Source organism: Podarcis filfolensis (genome assembly GCF_964270895.1).
Source record: "Podarcis filfolensis genome assembly, chromosome: 8".
Lineage (NCBI taxonomy): Eukaryota > Metazoa > Chordata > Lepidosauria > Squamata > Lacertidae > Podarcis > Podarcis filfolensis.
The window spans coordinates 7,901,220-7,921,980 of NC_139611.1; the positions used below are offsets into that span (position 1 = coordinate 7,901,220).

At 44.8% G+C, this 20,761-nt stretch overlaps 2 protein-coding genes across 5 annotated transcripts in view; both read left to right on the forward strand.

The window, feature by feature from the left end:
• ALDH2 (aldehyde dehydrogenase 2 family member) overlaps positions 1-9,169 on the forward strand; it is a 29,928-nt gene extending 20,759 nt beyond the window's left edge. The window contains exons 8-13 of one of the 3 annotated variants that reach the window (XR_014551811.1): positions 237-339; positions 1,487-1,671; positions 2,933-4,013; positions 4,139-4,642; positions 6,848-6,962; positions 8,600-9,169. Coding sequence is in view for 1 of the 3 variants with exons in the window: in XM_083629495.1 (XP_083485621.1) it covers positions 237-339; positions 1,487-1,671; positions 2,933-3,097; positions 4,485-4,642; positions 6,848-6,962; positions 8,600-8,632 (759 nt within the window). In the remaining 2 variants the exon portion in view is untranslated. Of the gene's footprint in view, positions 1-236; positions 340-1,486; positions 1,672-2,932; positions 4,014-4,138; positions 4,643-6,847; positions 7,229-7,561 lie in introns of all 3 variants that reach the window. The other 2 variants (XR_014551812.1, XM_083629495.1) reach the window with 2 other exon arrangements.
• A 2,701-nt stretch (positions 9,170-11,870) lies between these two features.
• MAPKAPK5 (MAPK activated protein kinase 5) overlaps positions 11,871-20,761 on the forward strand; it is a 32,144-nt gene continuing 23,253 nt past the window's right edge. For both annotated transcript variants that reach the window (XM_083629505.1, XM_083629506.1), the window contains exons 1-5: positions 11,871-12,935; positions 16,700-16,773; positions 17,520-17,595; positions 19,302-19,399; positions 20,209-20,321. In XM_083629505.1, coding sequence (XP_083485631.1) covers positions 12,900-12,935; positions 16,700-16,773; positions 17,520-17,595; positions 19,302-19,399; positions 20,209-20,321 — 397 coding nt within the window. In that variant the 5' untranslated portion in view covers positions 11,871-12,899. The remainder of the gene's footprint in view (positions 12,936-16,699; positions 16,774-17,519; positions 17,596-19,301; positions 19,400-20,208; positions 20,322-20,761) is intronic.

Here is a 20,761-nt window from a genome sequence, read left to right on the forward strand (position 1 = left end):
TGGAGTTTCAGGATCCTGGCCACGAGCAGGGGGAGGAGGAGGCTCCTGCCATTCCTCATCAGAGTTGTACTCCCCAGCCTGGTCTCTGACACCGATTGAGTAGGTCCACTAGAGGAGACTCCCCACCCGTTCCCCAGCCCTCCAATCTAGAGCTAAGCCTGCCACACCGTGGTGGTTCCTTAAGCCAAGCCTATTTTTATACCGAACAACAAGCTTGCCCATCTTTCAATTTCTAGGTTGGGCACCTGATCCAGAAGGCTGCAGCAGAAAGTAATCTGAAGAGGGTGACCCTTGAGCTTGGTGGAAAGAGCCCAAACATCATCATGTCCGATGCTGAGAGTAAGAGACATTTCCCTCTTGACAGGAGTTGGTTTGCCCCTGTGGAGGGTGGGGTTGACTGGTGATACCCTGGGCCTGCCTTCACCAGAAGTGTAACTCTTAGTAATTCTTTAGTGTTTAAGATATAGTTTTATTTATAAATCCATGACATCACAACATAATACATTACATAGCTCACAAAAGAACTTTAACATAACAATACAGCACGCAATGATTTAGAACAAACTAAAAGATAAATTTCCGAAAGACACAAAATGTGTCCACTAGGCATCAGGAACTGCTTAGCCTGGGAAGTATCTCAATAATGGCTCTAATCAGAAAGTTTTCTGGAGAAGTGGTGATTGCACTTTTCATCTCTAAATGGCCACTTACTTCCACCCCTCATTGCACATATTTTCAGCTAGCGCAAGAGGCCAGATTTTGAACCACCATCCCTGCAATGAGAACTTCGTAGAGGACTTCCACTGATGGGTTAGCTTTAGCCAAGTAAGGTAAAGGTAAAGGGACCCCTGACCATTAGGTCCAGTTGCGGACGACTCTGGGGTTGCGCGCTCATCTCGCTCTATAGGCCGAGGGAGCCGGTGTTTGTCTGCAGACAGCTTCCAGGTCATGTGGCCAGCATGACTAAGCCGCTTCTGGCGAACCAGAGCAGCGCATGGAAACGCTGTTTACCTTCCCACCGGAGTGGTACCTATTTATCTACTTGCACTTTGACGTGCTTTCGAACTGCTAGGTTGGCAGGAGCAGGACCGAGCAATGGGAGCTCACCCCATCGCGGGGATTCGAACTGCCGACCTTCTGATCGGCAAGTCCTAGGCTCTGTGGTTTAACCCACAGCACCACCCGCGTCCCTTTTTTTAGCCAAGTAGTGTCTATCAATTACAAGAGTCTTTGTAAATGAAGCCATTATTGTTTTCAGGAGATAACGAGAGAAGGGACAAGAAAAATAACCTGGTTAACAATGGCTGCAGTCTCCTGAAACATTCTGACCTATTATTACACATGCACCACAGAACAGGGCCACACCACGGTGGATTCATGCAACATACCTTAGCCGGGGTGATGTGTTTGTTATTCTTAATGCTGTTGATGGTGAAGATAATTGCTTTCCAGATCTCCTGACTTGTGGCTTCCTTCTCTCCTCCAGTGGACTGGGCTGTTGAGCAGGCTCATTCTGCCTTGTTCTTCAACCAAGGGCAGTGCTGTTGTGCTGGGTCCCGCACGTACGTCCAAGAAGATATCTATCACGAGTTTGTGGAGCGGAGTGTGGAGAGGGCCAAATCCAGAGTGGTTGGAAACCCATTTGACCACAAAACGGAGCAGGGCCCTCAGGTAAGAGCACAGAGATTCCAGTTTGCCCTTGTAAAATGTATTCTGGATTGGAAGAACTGTGAGACATTCTAGACTGGAAGGAATTTCGCCCTGGCAAATGGCCCCAAAAGAGCTTTCAGTTTATGTCTATTTAATTCATTTTTAATACTACCCAAATGGCTATTATTACTATGATAACACAAATGCTGGCTCTACATGTGTGTTCACAGCCAAACTGGAGGCAAGGATGGGGAGGAAAGGAAAGGAGAGAGAGGGGAAGAAAAGCATTTGTTGTAGCCAAGAGACTGGGGGCGAAGGGACACAGTCCACCCACCACGTAAGCCTCCCCAGGGGGCCACGGCTCACTGGTTGAAAACCACTGATCTAGAGCAATGTTCCCCAAACTTGGGTCTCCAGCTGTTTTTGGACTACAATTCCCATCATCCCTGACCACTGGCCTTGCTAGCTAGGGATGTTGGGAATTGTCAATGTATATTTGACAGTGAAAGCTGGACCATAAAGAAGGCTGATCACTGAAGAATTGATGCTTTTGAATTATGGTGCTGGAGGAGACTCTTGAGAGTCCCATGGACTGCAAGAAGATCAAACCTATCCATTCTTAAGGAAAGCAGCTCTGAGCGCTCACTGGAAGGACAGATCCTGAAGCTGAGGCTCCAATACTTTGGCCACCTCATGAGAAGAGAAGACTCCCTGGAAAAGACCCTGATGTTGGGAAAGATGGAGGGCACAAGAAGGGGACGACAGAGGTCGAGATGGTTGGATAGTGTCTTCGAAGCTACAAACATGAGTCTGACCAAACTGCGGGAGGCAGTGGAAGACAGGAGTGCCTGGCGTGCTCTGGTCCATGGGGTCACGAAGAGTCAGACACGACTAAACGACTAAACAACACAACAATATTCAACAAATAAAATATTTTAAAGTTTGTTTTCTACCCAATCCCAAAGGTAGTTGATTTAAAATAGGGATGGGGATTCTGCAGTCCCTTCCAGATGTTATTGGTCTCTCAACTCTCGTCAGCCCCAGCCGGCTTAATCAAGGATCAAGGAATGCGTACAATGAGAGCACCATGGCTTCCCCTGCCCTGACAGGTGACATTGTCAGAGGACCTTCATAACCTCATCAACAAAAAGTTGATGTCTTTCATTCTACCTGTAGAATTGCTGTTCATGTATGGGCATGTACACATGTGTTAAAAGTGTATTTTTCTGTATTCTAAGAAGGATTGAACTGACCTTCCATACCATGTTTTTTTGTCTTCTAGGTGGATGAGACTCAGTATAAGAAGATCCTTGGGTACATTGGTACTGGGCAAAAGGAAGGTGCCAAATTGCTCTGTGGTGGCAGTCCAGCTGCAGACAGAGGTTATTTTATCCAGCCAACCATCTTTGGAGATGTGCAGGACAACATGACCATTGCAAAAGAGGAGGTCAGCAGCAAAATGTTTTCCTGTACTTGTTAGTCTCTGAATAACAGTGCTGTGGTTAGAGGGGTCTACGCGATCCCTCTCTTTTTCTCTCCTGCTGTATTGGTCTGTGTCTCAGAGCTACAATGGTGGCCTCCAGAACCGACCAACCATCCTCGTTTATCTGTACATTCACTTATGATTTACTTAAAATTACCTGTTACGATTTTTATTTTAGCGCCCCATCTCACTTTGAGTGCTGTTAGCGCAGAGAATGCAAGTTGCAATTTTGGTTTTTACTGATAATGTCATTGTTTTATTTGCTTTGTAAGCAACTTTGGGGTTTTAGTCTAATCGAGCAGTATATAAATCTTGCGGAGATAATAAAATAAGATATTTCTAATCCCAAGACTGTTTACAACACAAATGCCAACACAAATATCAGTACTGTAAGAACAAGAACAATCTATTAAAATGCAATTGAATCATTTAGTACAGTCTCAGACACTTCTCAGTGGTTTGATTGGTATCGATGACCAGCAAAGGCCGGAGTGAATAGGAGGCACAAAAAACTGCAGAGTTTGTACTTGCCTTATTTTGTGGCGGGGAGATGATTCTATATGCTGGATGCTAGGACAGAAAAGGCCTTTCCCCTGCTTGCTACCAGATGGCAGCATGGTGTAGTGGTTCAGAGCGGTGGACTCGTAATCTGGTGAACCGGGTTCGCTTCCCTGCTCCTCCACATGCAGCTGCTGGGTGACCTTGGGCCATAGCTGTCAACTTTCAGATTTGAAAATAAGGGATCAGCAACCTCGAAAATAAGGGATCAACAGCCTCACCTGTCCCGGGGACAGTGTACGGGATATATAACAATCCAGGATAGCAGCGGGAAACGGCACTGGAATAAGGGAATTTCCCACAAAAAAAGGGAAGGTTGACAGCTAAAGGTTGATTAGCTATCCTAATCTGAAACGGATTCTAGAGAGCCAGTGTGGTGTAGTGGTTAAGAGCGGTGGACTCGTAATCTGGTGAACCGGGTTCGATTCCCTGCTCCTCCACATGCAGCTGCTGGGTGACCTTGGGCTAGTCACACTTCTCTGAAGTCTCTCAGCCCCACTCATCTCACAGAGTGTTTGTTGTGGGGGAGGAAGGGAAAGGAGATTGTTAGCTGCTTTGAGACTCCTTAAGGTAGTGATAAAGCGGGATATCAAATCCAAACTCTTCCTCCTCCTCCTCCTCTTCTTCTTCTTCTTCTCCTCCTCCTCTGCCTCCTCCTAATCCCTACAACCGGGCAGGACTATATGAGGCAGGGCATTCCTTCAGGTAACCAGGTCCCAAGTTGCTTAGGGATTTATAAGATCCTGTCTGCCAAACCTATCTGTTTCCATATGCATCCTGCTCTGTCTTACAGATATTTGGGCCAGTCATGCAGATACTGAAATTTAAAACCATAGAGGAAGTCATCCACAGAGCAAACGACACCAAATATGGCCTCGCGGCAGCAGTTTTCACCAAGGACATTGACAAAGCAAATTACATTTCCCAGGGCCTGCGTGCTGGAACCGTCTGGTAAGAGGCTCAACGTTAGGGAGTAGTCACTAAATGCTTTAGGAAATGCTGTAGGAGGAGCACCTCCTTGGCAGGCAGAAGGTTATCGGTTCTGTCCCTGGCATCTTTTGGTATGCCAGGAGCTCCTGACTGGAAATCCTGGAGAGCTGCTGTCAGTCATGGTAACAGTACTGAGCTAGAGCAGGCATAGGCAAACTCGGCCCTCCTGATGCTTTGAGACTACAATTCCCATCATCCCTGACCACTGGTCCTGCTAGCTAGGGATCATGGGAGTTGTAGTCCCAAAACATCTGGAGGGCCAAGTTCGGCTATTCCTGAGCTAGAGGCACCAAGAGGCTATGAATTAGCTTTCTATGCTCCTCTTTTCATTTTTTAAAATCATTTTTATTAAGTTTCCCATTTTAACAATCGAATCAAATCACATTGAATGTTCCAAATTTTACAAATGCATATCAAATAGTCCAAATATTTTGCCTAAATTATAAATTTTTTATTGGGACTTCCCATGCTTCAAGTTCGGAGGGGCTCTGATCATCTCATATCTCTGCTGCCTTGAATAGTCTTTCCAATAGTTCCTTTAAATCTTCCTGTTGTTAACCTTCCTTCTTTCATGGCCTCTGAGTTGTTTCCACAAGCGAGTTGCAATAAGCAATGATGTGTTTCTGTGTGGGTTTCGTGTATGACTCTCTGCTGTTGTTGCAGAATCTCCTCACACGATGGTGTTTATGCCGAATCAATCCAAAAGTCATTTCACTGCTGGCAGACGCCATCTTCTCTCAATTCCGATGAAATCAAATCTAGGCGTTTGCTCATTAATTTTCCCAGACCAGTTGCATCAAACATTAGCCTTTCCAGGGGAGATTTACCAAATCGGACTTGAAATACAGATATAATGACATATTAAGAGCTCACCTCCCCCTATGACTATTTCTAATTCTGCAGCTCAGTCTTATTCCATAATGGCAGATTCCCAATTACTAAGAACCTGTCCAAAGTTTTTTGAAGTCTCTCCAGCGGCTAACGAGATCCTGCTTCTTTCTAAAATCAGTATTTGGAGGGTCTTTTATCTTCTTCCAGGCAATTCAAAAAACAGAAGCTTTAATTATATAATATTGTTATTTCCACACAGTTTATATTTTCCAGTCTCGCTTTCTATAAATATCTATGTTCCTCATTTCAAGGAACTTTCGAAACTGTTATGTATTGCTAACTGTACGACATTCTTAAGAATTTAACTTCCTAGCTGGTTTAACTTTGCTACCCTTTTTTGGGGAAACAATTTGCTAATCTTTGTGGCTGACCAGAAATATCAGATGAGTGGGAACTTTCATGGACATGAGGCTATATTATTTCCTTTGTTTTTTAAATTTGTTTTTAATTGTGTGTGTTTTTAATTTCAAAAAATAAATACATTTGCATAAACATGCACATTTTGTTGCATGTGAGCATATAACTTAATTAAATAAATAAAACCGTCAAAATAATGTCATTTTTAACTTGTAAACTGAGATATATGAGAGAAGATGAATGTCAGAATAATTACATTTATATTATGATGTGCAATTGCATTGTGATGTTTCGATTGGTGAACACAGGCAAATGTTTAAACCAGTAACAATTCAGAATTTTACGTTTCAGTATCCATTCTTTTTATCATTGGTTACATATATCAAATGGAGAAATAACAGGCAGCGAAAGTCGTACTTCCTTTATTACTCTGGTCATGAGTCTGCTGGTTTAACAAAAGACCCCTTCCTCTCCTCCTCAAATGTGAAATGCTGGAAGTTTACATCTCATCTTCTGTATTCAAACCTCTCAGACAAATTAGTGCCTGTTCTCCAAATTTATAGGTGCCTTGGACAAGGCCTGCAGTGTTAGACTTGGTATCGGGTGGACAAGAAATGAGATTATAGTGGTACCTCGGGTTACAGAAGCTTCAGGTTACAGACGCTTCAGGTTACAGCCTCCGCTAACCCAGAAATAGTACCTCGGGTTAAGAACTTTGCTTCAGGATGAGAACAGAAATCACGGGGGGGGGGGGCAGCGGGAGGCCCCATTAGCTAAAGTGGTATTTTAGGTTAAGAACAGTTTCAGATTAAGAATGGACCTCCAGACTGAATTAAGTTCTTAACCCGAGGTACCACTGTAGTCTTCTGTTATCTAAATGCTCCAGAAATAACTCCTAACCCCCAATGTCTCCTGCAGGGTTAACTGCTACAACGTGTTTGGCAGCCAGACACCATTTGGTGGGTACAAAGCATCTGGACAAGGGCGTGAAGGGGGAGAATATGGTCTCACGCCATACATGGAAGTAAAAACGGTGAGGATCTGAAACTCTCGTCCTAGTTTGGTTTTTTTAAGTATTTTGAAAACTGAAGCTTTTATTTTGCATCTTCCAGTAGAGAATGGCAAGGACTTCCAAGTAGTAAATAAAACTTGTCTTGCTTATGGGAGAATTGACGGTATTTTACTTTGTACGGAATGGAATAAAGAAGTGTCAAATGTTGCTCTCCTTAGCCCACTGAACATTGGTTTTGTAGACATAACATGAAAACATGTCTTTCACAAACTCTGGCTTAGACTGCTGTTATGTACTGAGTTGAATAGGATCCAAAAGGCAGCAGTCTGATTGGTCCTAGAACAATAGGATTCAGAATGCAGCAGTCTGATTGGTCCTAGAACAATGCAGCAGTATGATTGGTTGGCAGGAACCACCCAATCATGCTCCAGATAGAAGTGAATCCACAACCTGATTGGCTTACAGTAGAATTCTGGGATTAGCCAATCATGTGCAGCCCATTGTGTAAATAATGTATATAAAGCAGATACTTTGAGGGGACTTTCATTCATTCCTCCTCACCACTATGAGCTGAATAAAGAGCATGAAATCACTTTGCGACTCTGAGTATATTTCAACAGCAAACCATGGTTTGTCTGATCTTCTTTCCCAATATTCCCTGAGAATCCCTTGATGACATCCTCAAAGGGGAGAGGAATTCCTAAACCATAGTTCAGGCATAACCCTAAACCACTGTTTGCCTGACCTATGTGGCAAGCCACCTTCAAAACCTAACAGCAGATTATGGTTTGGTGGCCATTGTGGTTCAGATGGTGTTGGGTCAGGCCTCATGACAAATCATGACTTGGTAATATGTCTAAACCGTGTTCCTATTTTCAATAAACCACTTTTTTGCTGATGGCAACCTTTTAGTTGTGAACAGAAAACCGGGCTTCGATGCCGAATGGTGGCTGCATCTGTCTGCAAGTAAAATTACAACTGGACAGGACAAGAGCAGTAAATCTTGAACAAATAGACTCCAAACATTACTATCTTTAAGTGTTGTTTGTGGGGTAACATTGAGCTAATGCTTTGGTATGCTAGGTTATTGTAGAATTCCTACCTTTGGATCATAACGAAAATGTTTAGGCACCTTTTAAGTACCTGCTTGGAAGCACTTCTTATTATGTAAAGAAGGCACTGGAATTCTTCTAGTTTTGAAGAATTGATACCCACCTTAGAGTCAGTTTAAAACATTGGAGTGAGAAGCAGTTGTCCCAGTATCCCACAGCTTGAGCAATGAATTAGGAGACTTATACAGTGCTGCTTCGATAAGCCAAGCGGATCAGGTATCTTGAAAGCAGTGAAGTTTGAGTATTGTTCTGTCCAATGCTAGTGGATGCCTCCAGCCAATTCTGTTGTAAATTGGAAACTGTAGGGTTTGATTAATCCAGCACAATATTAGGTAGACTGCATCCTGTTTTGAGGAAGGGCTGAAGCTCAATGGTAGAGCATGTGCTCTGCATGCAAAAAGCCCTAACAGCTGCCTAAGTTTCTGCTAAACTATTTGAAACTGATTTGCATTAACAGGGTTGACATGGGAGTCATCTTGGGACTGATTGTCTTGTAGAGTCAGAGATGCAAAGTTGGCCAAGTCTAATGAACCATATTCTTTCTAGGTAACCATCAAAGTTCCACAGAAGAATTCTTAAAGGACATCAGCTGTATATCTGAAACCGTCGGTATAAGGTGCCATTCCTCTTGATAGCAGCATTTAAGCAGGATTGAAGTAGAGGAACCTCCTTCATGAAGAAAGCCTTCACCTCTACAAGCAACCTAAGATCGTTTATTTCATATATTTTAAGAAAAATCTTTACTTACCTGCTTATATTTTACTTCACATTTTTTCTGTACCATGCACCCCTATATCTTAATGTTACACTAATGGATACAGATATCCATTTGAGCTTTAAGAATAATTTCTCAAACCGGTTTTTCAAACTGATTATATGGTACCCATTTATGGTAATCTGGAATGTATCTTGAGGTTTGTTTATAGGAGCAAATATCTAAGTAACGAGAACTTCCGTCCTTTCTCCAAGTGTAACCTAAACAGAAACTACCCCTTTTATACAAGAGAGCTCTAAAACTGTCTGCTTATTTTGACAATCAATGCTGTGAAGCCAGTGCAGGCTGTGATTTTTTCCCTTGATCTTATATCAAATACATAAAGAAAATTTCATAGTTGACATGCATTTGTTCAGTTGCTGACCATTTTTGGTTAAAACGGTTACCCTTTTCTCTTAGTGCAAATGGGGTAAGATGAAATAGAGAGAAAATGATTTGTATAATAGAGGAAGGGACGCGCTTTGGTGGTTTTCTTCTTCTTTTGAATTCCCAACATGCCAAGACTTTTTCTAGTGATTACGATGGAAACAAGAAAGATGGATGAGTGTTTTGAGCCACATTCACACCATACATTTAAAGCACCATACTACTTTAAATAGTCGTGCCTTTCTCTAAAGAATTTTGGGAGCTGTAGTTTGTGATGGGTGCTGAAAGTTTTAGGACACCCCTATTCCCCCCAGCGGGTGGTGCTGTGGGTAAAACCTCAGTGCCTAGGACTTTCCGATTGTATGGTCGGCGGTTCGAATCCCCGCGGCGGGGTGAGCTCCCGTCTTTCAGTCCCAGCTCCTGCCCACCTAGCAGTTCGAAAGCACCCCTAAACTGCAAGTAGATAAATAGGTACCACTTTATAGCAGGAAGGTAAACGGCGTTTCCGTGTGCTGCGCTGGTGCTGGCTCGCCAGAGCAGCTTCGTCACGCTGGCCATGTGACCCGGAAGTGTCTCCGGACAGCGCTGGCCCCCGGCCTCTTAAGTGAGATGGGCGCACAACCCTACAGTCGGACATGACTGGCCCGTACGGGAAAGGGTACCTTTACCTTTACCTTTTTATTCCCCCCAGAGCTACAGTTCCCAGAGTCCCCTGTTTAAACCACACTGAGAATTCTAACTGCATGAAGGGGGTGACAGGGGATCTCCTAACAATTAACAGCACCCTTAAAAAATGGCAACTCCCAGGATTCTTTGGAGAAAACCATGAGTTTAAGATGGTATCATAGTACTTTCAGTGCCTGGTGAGAATGCAGCCTTAGAGTTCTTCACTATTCAAGTGAAAAACATAGGGTTCAAATTCCATGCTCCCTCAGCAGCCACTCTTCAGGATTTAGTTTATTTTGGGTTGTCGTAGGTTTGCTACTTAGAATATTTGAAAACCCAGCTTTGTTATATGGTATCAGCAGTGATTTTTTTTCTTTAAAAATGTTTAGGGGTACTCTCATTTTGACTCAAGAAAATCACCATTTTATAGTTCAAATCAGGAAAAATAAATACAGTAAATGGACAAAGTACAAAAATTCACAAAATGTTTAGGGATATGCGTACCCCCAGAAAAAAACCCCACTGGGTATAAACCACCAGGCTATCGCAGGGAAAAATGGACGGTCACAGAGCATCCCTTGTCAACTGTCCATGGATATAGGATATATTACCTGCTGCAAGTCATCTGCAACCAAGGAACCTTAATTTTAATACTCTGAACACTTTGAAAGTAGGGGGATTGTTGTGTAGACAATATGGTGACTGACAGTCTTTCCCATACAGAATGCAATTGGCTGAGAGGGACATTATTAAAGTGAGGGTGTAATTTAGCAGCAAGAGGAGTTAGCTTCTGCACACAAGACTTCAAGAACCACCATTGGCCAGTCCTATGCTTCCTGGAAGTCCGCAAGCCAGGCATGCAAGCAATGCAAATCTTTCATATAGCCACCTATTAAACAAATTCACGGAGCAAAATAATTTGTGTTGCCACATTATGTGGCAGTATGTTTCATATCCTTTATATTGAGGTGAGGAACATCAGGCACAGGGACTGAATGTGGCCCTCCCAGCCTCTCTACATGGCCCTCAGGACTGACATGCATAGCTGGAATGTAGTGTAACGTCCAAGGGTAGCGTAATGTCCAAGTCACATACATTTTACCTTGGGCACTTTCGCCTTTAGCTATGGCAAAAGATGCTACCCTTGAACTCATTCTCTAGCTGCTTAAACTTGCATAGCTAAAACTCCATCTACAAAAAGGAGCTACCACCAGGGTTGTGGCATCATCAAGGTTTGCAGAAGTATGGGGGGAAATAAATACTTTCAGGAAGTGAACCATAGGGACAACACACAGCTTGGCCAAATGGGGACAGAGCAAAAAGTATGACTGGCTACATGATGCTGAACTGGGAGAAGAAGTAACAGAATCTGGGAGGGGAATAAAATGGCATATTGCCATAAAGGTCATGGCTGGCTCAACAGGAGCACTGCACACTATAGCATTTTGGTGCCGGTCCTATTTGTATTTTATATGCAGGTAAAGATGCGGAACACAGTTTTGCAAGGAAATCCTTGATCCTTTTTTTGTATGCGCAGAGAATTTTGGCCTCACTTCCTGAGAGGGTATCAAAATTAAAAGTACTTTTGCTACTTATGTATGTTGAATGCACCACCAGGTAGTTTGGTAATATGCTTAAATAAACAAATGACGTTAGAGACCTGAACGTTGGTAACTAAGAGCCTACCACAGCCCATTGGGCTTTTAACTTTTCTCCCTTAAAATTGGCACCAAAAGTCTCTCCCCCCCCCCACTGTGTGGAAGCCAAACGTGCCTCAAAGCAGTCTGGAAAAAAATCCAGAGGACGAACACTGGCATTTCTTATCTCCCCCACCCTTTACTGAGGATAAAACCATTTTTTATTTGGTAACTATTGGCTGATACAGGGGTAGCTAAAATGCTGCAAAACGTGTGAAAGGAAATGATATACGGTAATGTTCGTGTAAAGACGTGCTCAGAAACAACAACAACGTTTTTATTATGTCATTGTGGGTGCGTGTGTTTAATATGGTTAAGAACAGCGGGGTTACATTTGATTATTTTACATAGGTTTTAACTACGGATAGAGCTCCGCTGCCAAAATGGCCACCAGCCTCGCTTCCTTCTTTCTTCACTTCTCTCCGGGAGCTTGACGATCTCCAAACATCGCGAGACTTCGCCTCGGAAAGTGGCGAGTGACCCAAACCGCCCCACCAACCCACAAAGGGGCGTGTTCGAAAGGGGGCGGGGCGAGGTCGTGCCAAGGAAACCCCTCCCCTCTGCCGGCATCAAATTCCCTCCCCGCTTTTATTCCTACCCTCAGGTAACCCCGCACCGAAGCGCCATCAGAAAGCGACGCGAAAGAGAGGAAGGTCCCCGGGCAATAATAATAATAATAAAAACCACACACCCTAAAAACATCGGCGAAGAAAGGCGGAAGGGCCTTTCACCTACGGCGTCGCGTCGCTGATGTGCAGCTCGTGATGCTTGAGGCTGCCTATTTCACTCGCCTGATAAGTTTTTCCTCGCCGCGGAAGAGGCCCATTTGGGACCGCTGCTGGCGCGGAGGGGCTGGGAGCGAGACGGCGGGAGAGAGAGGGAGCTAGGCAGGCCCCGGCTCCGAACGCGACCCCGCTGGAGTTGCTCGGCAGATCAGGCGCGGCTGCCCTCGGCGGGGGCGAAGCTGTGGCAATGGCTGGTGGCTCCTTAGCCGGAGTCGAGCCTCGGCGCCTGAGGCGGAGCCCGGATTAGGAAAAGCTGAGGAGAAGGCGGCGGCGGCGGCGACAGTAATTTCCTCCATCCCCTCATTTCCCTCAGCCTCCCGGCCGTGAGGAAAGGCCTCTCGCGCCCTCTTCGCTTTCCTTCCCTGGCTGGGTGGGGATGAGGCGGCAGCCCGGCGGAGGAGGCGGTGGCGGAGGGGGCAGCAGCGCCGGCAGCGGCGCGGGCGGCGACAACAACGACACCGACGACACCGACTTGGAGGGGCGGCCCCCCGCCTAGCCCGGCCCCGCTCCCCCTCCTTCCCCACAGGCTCCCCTCGCCGGGCCTGAAGCGGCGGAGGATGACGGAGGAGCCGGACGCCGACAAGATGATCAAGGTAGCGGGGCCTGCGGGGACGACGCGCGGAGGGGTGGGCGAGGAGGAAGAGGAGGCCGCTTAATTGTTCTACTTGAAGCCTGGGTTTAACGTCCAGGGCGCAGTGCCTCTGAGCGTGGGCAGAGTTCGGACGGCAGCAGGGCCTGCACCCCCCGGCCTCTTGGCAGATTCAAAACAGATACGAGAAAGTGTTTGTCCATGCAGCGATTGGTTGAACCGCGGAAGTCGCGGGAGCCAGTGATGGCCACCAACTTGGATGGCTTTAAAAGAGGAGCCGTGGCGGATAACCCAGCCAGATGGGCGGGGTATAAATAATAAATTATTATTATTATTATTATTAGGCTGTCGATGGCTCTGCCTTCACAGTCAGAGGCAGTAAATGCTTAGGATTAACACTTGCTGGGAACCACAGGAGGGGAAGAGGGCTCTTGGTTTTGGGTCCTGCTTATGGGTTTCCCACCATAGGCATCTGTTTGGCTGCTATGGGAACAGGATGCTGAACTAGATGGGCTCCTTGTCCCTTGATTCAGCAGGTTCTTTCTTACGTTCCTATCCTGGACCTTAGCAATCGTGCATCTCTTATATTTTTTATTTATTTATGGCAACCTTCCCTTTTAACCAGATGTTGTTGGGCTCTCATAAACCCAGGGCAGCAGTAGTCAGGAATGATGGGAGCTGTAGTCTCAACTACACCTGGAGACTATACACTGGGGGAAGACTGACTTAATGGCATTTGTAGGTTGCTCTGTGACATAAATTTCCCTGGGTGGCTTATAATAGGTAAGCTTAAACACAAGTAGGCATCAAAAATAGGCACAGATACAACAAAAACAAAACTCTGCAGCTGCAAAGTTAAATGGATTTAAAAATGGTGGGCCACATGATGTACTTTATTTTAAAGGCCTGTGCGAACTGAATGCTTTTCCGTTGGTGCTGAAATTATGGTCTTGGAAATTTGTTCCACAACCTCTATGAAAACGGCCCTCTTCTTGATGGTTACTTAGAACTGTAGAATTCTAGAGTTAGAAGGGACTTAAAGGGTCTCACTTCATTTGACAGGGCACCCATTATTCTTATATCATACTACAAATCAGCTGGAGTTTTCTAATCACTGTACTTATACTTACAAATATGAGACAGTCACTGCTCACTGGCTTACAATCTTAGTGGACACAATGCAAAAGGAAAGAAGGGTACAGAGGAAAGAAGAAAGCAAGTGTTGAAGCAGCTGCTACTTCACTGGAGAATGGTTGGGGCCAGGTTGGTCTCCCCCTTGCCATGATTCATGGCCAATAAGTCACATGTCCCACAGGTCTGGGCTTGTGGAGCACAGTGACTCAGAGAATAGTGAATTATTAAGCAGAAATGTGTTCCAATGCTTACAAGTTTTGTTCTCAGGAATATGAGGATTAATTCAGGCAAAGGAAGCTGCCTTATACCGTATCAGACCACTGGTCCATCTAGCTGACAGTGGTGCTCCAGGATCTCAGATAGGAGTCTTTCTCAGCCCTATCTGAGATCCTAGGGATTGAACCCAGGATTTTTTGCATACTCTATCACTGAACTAATAGTAGTGGTAGTAGTAGTAGTGTAGATCCATTTATATATTCACAGCACTTATCAGAAAATGAAAGAACATTTATTTGTTACTATGGTGTTAGTATTGTAGCTCCATTCACATACACAGCATTCCCAAACAATGATTCTTATTATTGATTTTATAAATTTACTAGGGTCTGTGGCCCAGCTCGCTTCACTTGCCAACCCCACCTACCACTGTGCTTGTAGGTCTGGGCCACCTCCCAGGCCACCCGCCCACTTGTTTGCTTCATCTCTTGTTCCCTCCTTCTCACCCTTTGAAACTGCAGTGATGTCCCAGCAGCTCTGAGGGCCCAATTTGTCATTGCACTGTAGTTTGTGTGGCCACACTATAGTTTGTGACCACACAAACTTTAGCGTGGCAATGTTCTTAACTATTTATTATATGCAACATATATTTCCATCAATATAAGATGACAGGTCTCTGCCTCAAGGTGTTTACAGTCTAAAATTGGATATTGGGGAGACAGCAGAGGGAGGAGGCAGGGGCAAATAGGAAAATGTTTGATTATTTGGGTTCAACATATTTAATTAAGTATTCCGGGTTCAATGGGAAGAGAAGTCTCTGCCCTAAGATGCTTGTGATAACATACACATGTATGCCTGCACAAGGGAGACTGTAGCTCCGATCATCCCTAGCTAACAGGACCAGTGGTCAGGAATGATGGGAACTGTAGTCCCAAAACAGCTGGAGGGCCAAGTTTGGCCATCACTGCTGTAGAGGAGCAGGAAGGAAATGTTTATTGAGGATTATTGAGGGAAGAATGTGTGGGTGTTGCTGTACACATACATTAAATTTGTACCTCTCTTTATAGACCCAGGTGTGGTGAAGCTTTGCCCCTCCAGATGTTGTTGAACTGCAACTCCCATCAGCCTCAGTAAGCATTGCCAATTGCCACGGTTGATAGGACTTGTAGTTCAGCAACTTCCGGAGGGTGAAATTTTTCCAACACCTATTGTAGTTGGATGGCTTTAGAAATAGAAAATATCAATAAAAATGTAAAGAAGTTATTAAAGACCAGGGGGTCTACAATAGCATTGGCATCTAACTGAAACAGAAGAGCAGGATCTAAATGCCAGAGATTCTAAAATGCCTGTGAGTGTATAAAGGTGTCAAAGAGCAAGCTGGCTGCCAATCGCACCATTCAAAGTTGGAATTAAGTCTTTATTAGCAAAAACATGAACTGCACAAACTTGGCTGATGTCAGGTCTAATGAGCACAGCAGTTCATCCCTAGAAGGTCTTACCCCATGAATCAGTTTTCTAGACTGAAAGCCACCGCCTCCCCATAGCCATCTTAAGTCTCCTCTCCAGCGCTTTCCCCACGCAGTCAGAAACTGCGCCTACATGAAGCCTGTTGCTGCTCTGCCCATTTCAGCCCTCTTCTGGTTTAGGGAGGAGGAGATCTATTGCAGCAGTAGGGGGAGACACCTGTGACTCTTCACCAGCCTGACTCATCTTGGCCTCCCTTCTCCCACTCGTCTGCTGCAGCTTCTGCCTCTGATTCTGGACTTCTCCCTGTCACATACTCTTGGTATCTGAAGAAGTGTGCATGCACACGAAAGCTCATACCAATAACAAGCTTAGTTGGTCTCTTAAGGTGCTACTGGAAGGATTTTTTTTATTTTGTTTCAACTTCGGCAGACAAACACAGCTACCAACTGTAACTAGACACTCACAGTTGTCTCTTCGGCTTCCGGCACCTCCTCTTCCCAGACTTCTCCCTCTGGCCACTCGTCCCACCCCCCCCAATCCCTGGGCATTTTGTTCCCCAACTGGATCTTCCTTCCACTCCTCTGCATCCAACCAGTCCATGACAGAGGTCATCACATGGCACCAAAAAGACATAATGCTGCCTGCCTGTGTTGCTGCCCTTCTCTCCTGCTGCCTCCCCCTTCCCAATTAATTATTATATATCCACATTTATTGTACATGTCTCATAAACAGCAAAATGCTAGAGTTACAGCTAAATAAGATCCAGCATATAAACTGAACAGAACAAATTGGTATTGTAGATTTGTGGATATGCTCTTTATATAATTACAATACTATACGGAACTGTATTACACTATATAGGATTTGCAGCTGGCATCACATAGGGCTCTGCCTGAGCTCTCCAAAGATGATGCTGTAGTTCCATGTTTCTTCTTTTCCCTTTTGAAACAGGAAACTTCTATTTTAGAAGAATACCATATTAACTGGACTCAGAAGCTGGGAGCTGGTATCAGTGGTCCAGTAAGGTAAGAAGATGCATTTTGTTGCTGTGATTAAACTCTCAGGATAATAATGAAATACTGAATGCTTTAATTGTGCTGTGAGCAGAAATGGATATTCCTTCGCTCATTTCTTCTTCGGTTTGTGTCAAAACAAAGTTATTTTGTAACACATCTTTAATGCTTTTATTTATTAGGCTTCTGTCCCACTATTGCATAAGGTTCCCATCCTCAATTCGCACAAACTGTACATAACTCCAGCAGTTCACAGGACTCCTTTACAATGGTTTTTTTTTTTTTAATAAATGCACTAAAATGCCATTCTCCTATGTGTTTAATCACAACAAAATGTGACTTTCAGACATGGTCACACACACCTCCAAATTGTTTTGGACTGCTTTTGTGCTCATGCATAGGAGTATAAACCACTTTTTAATCCAGCTACTTAAATAAGTTAGCTGTGGCCCCAGTAGCTCTTTTTTATTTTAGGAACCATGGATCAGGCAGGGGTTATATTTGGGTTCTGACCAATCAAATGACTTTTCCTATGTTCATCAGGTGTGGGGAGATGCCGTGGCTTCCAGGCAGGATGTTGTGCCCTGTTCAAGGGATGTTTCCCAACATACTATCTCCAAACATTAATGTGGGAATAATGCAGGAGTCTAGATTGGGAAGGATTTAGACTCTGTCTTCAAATGAGGAATTCATTCATATGTCGGTAGCTTCTTTATAGCTTCCCCACTAACCAAATGATTTTGCTGCTATCTGGACAGAGTCTGCATGAAAAAATCGTCTCAAGAACGGTTTGCACTGAAGATCCTTCTCGATCGCCCTAAAGCTAGAAATGAGGTATAGTCCACTCTTCTTGAAAAATGTTCTATAGATCTGTTGCTCCACTTGTGTGTTCTTCCCCTGCCCACTCAGTTATCCTAAAACAATTTATAGCAGTAAGAAGCACTCCTTAACACACCCCATTAAATATATGTGGACGGTTGCTATTTTATTTAGAGCCACTGTGATTTCCTAATTGTCTAATAATTTTCTGTCTATTTTCCATGTCAAATAAAACCAGCATGGCTTACAATGTAAAATAAAGCATAATGCATTTAAAAAAATAAAAATAAATAACTACTACCCTGTGGGCATTTCACTTCCTTGGTGATGCTGGGCACAATTTGAAGACATTTTTATCTGTCGGTGACTTTGGCAAGGGACGAGCTTGCTCCATCTTCCATGTGACCGCCCTTTAGATATTTGAAGATGGCTATCATATCTCCTCTCAGTGTGTTCTTTTCTAGGCTAAGCATATCCAGCTCCCTGAACCGTTCCTCATAAGACTTGGCTTCCAGACCCTTTATCACCCTTCTTAAAATTGTGGTGCCCATATATGCCTTATGCCCTAGAATTCCTCACTCCATACCTGAGGTTTGCTCTGGTTCTGCCTTAATGGCAGTAAGATTCCACACAGGAGGAAGCTTGATGAAATTGCTCTCCACCCGTACTGATGTTAGTGATGGTTCTGGCTGGGCTGGGCTGAAAATCAACCCCCCACTCAGACCTGGAAGTGGAGCAGGCAATGATATCCAGATTACGGAGTCGGGGCTGCTCCTGTCTCACAGTTTCCCCCATAGACTGTTACTCGTTGCTGGAATGTGGGTGAAATTTTGGAGGTAGTCCCAGATTTCTGACGAACCCACACATGGGTGCTCGTGGTGAGTTACTCAGAGGCATTTCTTTATTTCTTCAATTCCCCTTGGCTAACTCTGCTGCGTCAAGAAAGTTATTCAACCTTGCCCTGTTGACCCTTGAAAGCCCTGCAGTTTGGATCAGCTTCCTTGAGCCCAGCTTCTGAGCACCTCACCAGAAGGAAGCAGGGGGGGCTGCTTAGCAGGCTGCTCCACATACTTCCCAGAGCAGATGGACCTCTTGGCAAACATTGCTTTGCTGTATCTACTTTGCTTGCCTGTTTGTAATCCTCCTTGTTTTTTGCCTGCCTGACGTCTTCTGCAGACTTAGCCAGCCAGCGCCCACGTGTGCCTAGCATTCTGCCAACCAGCCTTGATTGCCTTGTTGTTCCTCAACACAATCGTGCTCCTTTGCCTCTTGCCTGATTCTACCCTATACCCCAGGCTAAGCATGGGCTTATCTTGGCTTTAAAAATACTGGCGTGCATGCAAGGGCAGCCTTCCCCCAGCCTGCTGCCCTCCTGATGTTACGGAGTATAACTCCCTTCAGTCCCAGCCAGGATGGGAGCTCTTCTCCAAAACATCTGGAGGTGAGCAGGTTGGGGAAGGCTGATCAAGAACATGCCAGGCAGCCAGTATAAACTGGAAAAAGAACTGAGCATGTGGCTGATGTGCTTCCCTCATTGCTAAACTAAGTTGATTCTCATGGGCTTAAGAATCAGAGGTAAGAACTTCAAAAGGGGCAGTGCTCCTCAGGCTGACTTTAATTCTGCCCGCAGGCAGAGGGGTATAAAAATGGGGTGGGGGAGAAGCAAAGAGACAGGCGGATGAGCATGGCTGCATTTTAACTTGTCTTCTCTTCTCCATCAGGTCCGGCTGCACATGATGTGCGCGACACATCCCAATATTGTCCAGATCATCGAAGTTTATGCGAACAGTGTGCAGTTCCCTCACGAGTCAAGTCCAAGGTAAGACTCTGGCAAGGTGGTTTGATTTCTGACCGCATCCTTTCTACAATCAGGCTTCGACGGTGTGGAATTCTGTCTGGAATTTAAAAACCGCCTTTTATCCAAAGCAAACTGCAACTTGCCATATGTCTCGTGTCCCCCCCACCCCTTTCATAGTAGCGTGCCTTCCTTTCCATTGTGACAAACGTATTGTTCAGAATATGTCAACATTTTTCTTTCTTGCAGCTGGTCTCCTTCTTAGCCATTTGGTTCCCAGCGTTCAGGACGTTGGGGTGTGTGCAGCATAGATAGCGGCCCTTTTTTGAGATAGCCGATGGCTTTCCGCTTTCTTTAAAAAAAAACTAGTGCTCTTGTGAGGTAAGGCAAAGCATCTCAGATGCATCTTGGGTGCCATCAAGGCTGGCAGAACAGCAAAAGATCACAGGGCAAGACCTGCCAGGAGGTTTTCCTGCTCAAGCCTCACAGAAGTAAACAGGAGCTAGAGCTGTCTTGACTTGTCACTTGCCACAAGCTTGCACAAACCTCAGCTGGCAAATGGTAGCATTAATGTGCATATTCCTTTGGAGAAAAATTCTCCAGTTTGCTCCCCACTCTCCGGGAGTTTTCTCTTTCAATGATGCCCAGAAGAACAGATTCGCTGGAATTCCCAAATCCTAAACTGATCACCTTCTCTTTAATATTGAACTGGGCAATAGAGCCAAGTTGTCTCAGACCCTGCCTTGGTTTGAAGTGTGGGGTGTTAGCTCTAGTTTTTATTAACGTTTTGACTTTTTTTTTTCATATAACGAACTGGAATACTTTTAAAACAGGGCTCGGCTCCTAATTGTAATGGAGATGATGGAAGGGGGAGAACTGTTTCACAGAATCAGCCAACATCGGCACTTTACTGAGAAGCAAGCAAGCCAAGTAACAAAGCAGGCAAGTTCTTAACTTAACCCCACCCACCCCCAACACCCACCCCGCCCTTGTCTAAGCGAAAAGCATGGGAGGAAACAGCCCATAAAATAACTGACAATTTTACTGGGAGGGCAAGCGGCAAGCTTTTTAAGAAAACAACCCTCTGATCTAATCAGAAGATTGCCTGCTTTGTTATGATCTCCTGGACAGCCTTTCTCTTTTTTGAGTTAAAACTGGAGGAACACTTCATCCTTTGCACTCCCAAAGTTGTTTTTTTAGGGTGTATGAGGACAAGAATTATTTTCCCTTAACAGAGCCCATCCAAACCTGCCTCTTCAGGTCCCTGTTCTGAAGAGGAGGTCTGCCCGACACCAGTTTCTCATGTAAAGACTGAGTGGGCTGCCTCCTTTGGGTGGATGGGAGGTGATTTTGCAGTGTCAGGTTGGGCATAATCACCTGCTTCCA